Here is a 5,061-nt window from a genome sequence, read left to right on the forward strand (position 1 = left end):
TGTTTAGCATCCAAAAAGCTAATGACTAAGAAAGGAACAGTCATCACTTTATTCAGCAAATGTAACCTTTCTCCAAAATGAATGATCAATGTAAAAAATTATAGTATTTAAAGCTATTCATCTTTTACACAGATCAAGTAAACCACATAATTTATCTACCATTTCTTTTCTTTCTTTAAGGTTGAATATTACATTTTTAATGCCTAGAGTCCAAGGAAGAACCTCCCTCCAAAGCCTCAATCCCCTGAGGCACCCCAAATATATAAGACCCAGGGATTTTGCTGGAGTATGTGCTGTCAAGGCCACAAAGCTGCTAAGATTGGGGCTGTACAGTTACTTTCAGCTCAGACACCAGGCAGAGCTGTCTTTCATCTTTAAAAGCGAGTGGCCCCTGGACTTTCCCCAGTAAGATCTGGGAGAAATATGCTACATTATATTTTTTTAATGTTTGTTTATTTCTCTCTCCTTTTTAGACTTTGATGGGATATGAGAAAAAAAGGAACATGGGATTGTGCTAAAACTGCCTGTGGATGTAAGTGTCTCCTTTGTACTAGAGTTGTAGGACCACTCTTTCTTATGAGTAATATCTGTCAATTTTCTCTAAAAATACTTTGAATACCAAAGAAAGATTCAGAGGCAGAAGAACTCATGGAAACCATGCACTGGTGAAGTGTGGGCCATAGCATCAGAATCTAGAGTGAGAGACAGGACAGAGACCATATGGAGAGGGTAAAGATGCAGCTGAACAAACCCTGACCATGTGAGCATGGGAGATATAGTAAATGAAGAGAATAACTAAGAGTGTAAACAGCAAAATATTCCTAAAATAGACCTAAACTAGGAAATAGGGAGAAACTGCCTAATATGTACCTTAGCATAAGGAAAAATATATGATGGGTTAAGGTGGAAGAATAAGAGATAGGAGTGAATGGAAGAGTGGAACAGAAAGCCTTGTGGGGATCATACAGAGTAAAGAAGACATTGATCTATTTCCTAAGTCACTGGTGTATAAGCACGCAGTGCAAAGGAAATATTAAAACTAGAACCCAGATAATTCAAAAGACAAAACCTTAGATGGGAGACTTAAGGTATTTGGGATACAGTTCCTGCCTCATAGCTTATGCAATCTACATCTTGATATTTTACTTCTCTGGGCCTCTGTTTCTCCATTTGTAACATGAGGGGGCTTGACTAGATATTTAACAGCCTGCCTGTATTGACCACTTATGCATCAGGAAATTCATTGTGGGCATTTGGTGCTCACACAAACTTTTTGGCTTATGCTATTATTGTTGCCATTTTAGAGATTAAATCATGAGACCCAAAGTGATTTCCCCAACATTGTACATTGGCAGAGCCATGGTCTCAACCTAGGCAGTCTGACTCCAGAGCCTGTGTCCATCCAGCCTCACTATGTTGCCATTCTAACCAATGATCTCAGAGCAAACTGACAGGGAAATGAATTCAAACAGGAATCAGTCATTGAGAGCTACATAGGGAAGCCTCTCAGGAGATGAATAGTGAGTTGAGGTTTTGTAGGAAAGATAAATATTAATTCTGAAAGATAACAAAAATAGGAAAGAAAATGTAATGTTATGTGTAGAAGCAGAGAGACAAAGTTAGTTATGTTTGATGGCTGCAGCCAACCAGCTTGTCTACAGCTGAGGGGCAGATGCATGACCTAATGCTGAGGACAAACACACCTAAGATGGTGATGAGGACAGAGAAAATTCCAGAAACATTGCCATAAGCTATGTATTAAATAATTAGCTAGAAGGAAAATAAGACCCATAAAGATATATGATCATTTTATTTCAATAACTAAAGGCTAGCCGTCATTCATAGAAATAATTTTTTTTTCTTTTATTATTATTATTATTATTATTATTATCATTATTATACTTTAGGTTTTATGGTACATGTGCACAATGTGCAGGTAAGTTACATATGTATACATGTGCCATGCTGGTGCGCTGCACCCACCAACTTGTCATCTAGCATTAGGTATATCTCCCAATGCTATCCCTCCCCCCTCCCCCCACCCCACAACAGTCCCCGAAGTGTGATGTTCCCCTTCCTGTGTCCATGTGTTCTCATTGTTCAATTCCCATCTATGAGTGAGAATATGCGGTGTTTGGTTTTAACATTATTGTGAGTATCTGCAGAGGATAAATCAAGAACAATGGGTGACTATTTCAAGGAGGCATAGTTCAGCTCAGAAGTAGCCAAATAAACTACCTAGCAAGGGAACAACAGCCTGTTTTGGAAGAGAGTGACTTCTTAAAATTTGTGCTTGACTATGGAGGTTGGACAATACTTCCTACATTGCTATAAAGAGGTTCACAGAATTGTATGCAGGTTGAGTTAGAAGATTTCTGATCTTTTTTCCAAAATAAAAACAATCTGATTGTCTAAGTCTGATATGAAGGTTTTAGCATTTATTTGATCTCCCAATGAAACCACAGATCTTCTCACAGATAATGATGAAAGTTCTTAGAACATTATGGAGGCAATGGAGATTGAGGCATAGGCCAGAAGAGTGGAGATCTCAGCCCAAGCCTCGTAATGCTCTGAGGTTAATTGAGCTTTAATTAAGTTCTTAATCTCAGATTCCCATGCACTGATGACAAGGGAAACCCCAATATGTGAGCCATCCCAAAGTCTTCACAATCGATCATGGGTAAATAGAATCTGAATACTTTTAAGTACATTAAAATAGTTCCCTACATCTGAACAAGCATTATTTGAGTTATGTATATGAGAGACTGGGTACATCACTTTTTACTTGTTTTGTTTGTTTTCCTGAATCAGATTTTTTTTTTATCTTGAACTTTTATTAATTGTTTCTCTTGAAACCATTATAGAAGTAAACAGATGCTTAACTAATTTTGACTAAATCTTTCTTCTTTACGTTTTTCAATTTCAATAACCTTTATAGTCTTTTTTTTATTATTATTATACTTTAGGTTTTATGGTACATGTGCACAATGTGCAGGTTAGTTACATATGTATACATGTGCCATGCTGGTGCGCTGCACCCACTAACTCATCATCTAGCATTAGGTATATCTCCCAATGCTATGAATCAGATTTTTATAAGGTGTTAGCAAAGATAGGTGATTCTTAAGGACTGTTACTGTCATGTGGATAAGCAAATGGTTTAATCTTATTGAGCCTCATTTTCTTCTTCCATAAAATTAGAGTATTTAATGAGATGAGGTCTAAATCACATTTTGATTTTACAGTATGAACTTTCTAGGCACATAGGAATACAGAGAATGGAAATAACTTACAAAAATAAAAATAAATAATTTCAGATATCTTTGAATTGGGGTATGTCACTATTCATATCCCTTGATCCTTCCCTATACTCTGATCTATGTACTTGATGTGTGTTATGTATTTTTTCAGACCAGTATTATCAGCTTTTTACAGAAATGAGAACTGAGTGTCTCTAGGGTAATTTTGCTTTTATCAAATTCTCTCTCTTCTCAATTTCAGGTTACCTAAGTCTAGTTACACTGACCAATGAAAAGACAGAACCAGAGCGTGATCACTGAGTTCATCCTTATAGGCTTCTCAAACCTGGGGGATCTGCAGATCCTTCTCTTCTTTATCTTCCTATTAGTCTACCTGACTACTCTGATGGCCAATGCCACCATCATGATGGTCATTCGCCTGGACAGGGCTTTGCACACTCCTATGTACTTCTTCCTCTTTGTCCTTTCATGTTGTGAAACCTGCTACACCTTAGTCATTGTACCCAAAATGCTTACCAACCTGCTATCTACAATTCCAACTATTTCTTTCTCTGGGTGTGTGGTCCAGCTCTGTTTATTTGTGGGCTTGGCTTGTACCAACTGTTTTCTCATTGCTGTGATGAGCTATGATCGCTATGTTGCCATCTGCAACCCTCTTAACTACACACTCATTGTCAGCCGAGCCACCTGCATGCAGCTGGTTCTAGCCTCCAGCTTTTGTGGCTTCCTGATCTCTGTGATTGTCAATATCCTGGTGTTCAGTGTGCCCTTCTGTGCCTCCAATCGGATCAACCACTTTTTCTGTGATATTTCCCCTGTCATAAAACTGAGCTGCACGGACACCAACCTGAAGCAGATGGTCATCTTTTTCCTCAGCATTCTGGTATTGCTGGTTCCCCTTGTGTTGATATTCATCTCCTACGTCTTCATAGTTTCCACCATCCTCAAGATCTCCTCGGTGGAAGGACAGTGCAAAGCCTTCGCCACCTGTGCTTCCCACCTCACAGTGGTCATCATCCACTATGGCTGTGCTTCCTTTACCTACTTGAGACCCAAATCCCTGTACTTTTCAGATAAGGACCGGCTTGTGGCAGTGACTTATACTGTGATTACCCCACTACTCAACCTCCTTGTCTATACACTGAGAAATAAAGAAGTAAAGATGGCTCTGAGAAAGGTTCTGAGTAGATGCTCATATTCCAAAACTGTATGAGTGGGCTGATACAGCAGTAAATTACATTCATGAAAGTTTCCTAGATAGCACTTCAGATCTATAAACAGATTTGTACTTTTCTTAAGACTCCTTGACAAAAAAAAAAAGAGAGATAGAGAGAAAAGAAAAGAAATAAGGACTTTAGGTGACCTTGATTGTTTATATCAAAAAATTTTTTTCATGTTAGCCTGTATCCAGTGCAAAAGTTATACCAATTTGTCTCCAGAAAATTATTTGAACATTGAAACTTTCAATAACACAAGCTACGTTGTTTTTATGCAAAACAAGTGTTTGCTTTGTCAGATCAAAACTGCAAATGCTGCATTATCTTTTTGAGAATTCCCGGATTGCTGATACTCCTTTTACAGTGAAAAAACAATATTTTCTAGAAATAATTTACTGCAGTTATTCTTTATTAAACTTATATATACATACACATACCTACATATGTGTGTGTATATATATATGAATGTATATATATATATACATGTGTGTGTATATTTATATAAAGTTTAACCCATTTCCCATTTAGGAAAAAAAAAGTGCAGTTCTGTGCCATTGTGGAATTCTCGGGGCAAACGGGAAATG

At 37.6% G+C, this 5,061-nt stretch overlaps 1 protein-coding gene across 1 annotated transcript; it reads left to right on the forward strand.

The window, feature by feature from the left end:
• The first annotated feature begins 3,528 nt into the window (after positions 1 to 3,528).
• Positions 3,529 to 4,473, forward strand: LOC129034034 (olfactory receptor 10T2-like). Its single transcript, XM_054483411.1, has one exon. The coding sequence runs from the start codon at positions 3,529 to 3,531 to the stop codon at positions 4,471 to 4,473; it is 945 nt and encodes a 314-aa protein (XP_054339386.1).
• Positions 4,474 to 5,061: the final 588 nt, after the last annotated feature.

The sequence above is a fragment of the Pongo pygmaeus genome, chromosome 1 (genome assembly GCF_028885625.2).
Source record: "Pongo pygmaeus isolate AG05252 chromosome 1, NHGRI_mPonPyg2-v2.0_pri, whole genome shotgun sequence".
NCBI classification, from domain to species: Eukaryota; Metazoa; Chordata; class Mammalia; order Primates; family Hominidae; genus Pongo; species Pongo pygmaeus.

What these genes read in the sequence shown, in the direction of transcription:
- LOC129034034 (XM_054483411.1), top strand. Translation starts at nt 3,529, where the DNA reads ATGAAAAGACAGAACCAGAGCGTGATCACTGAGTTCATCCTTATAGGC.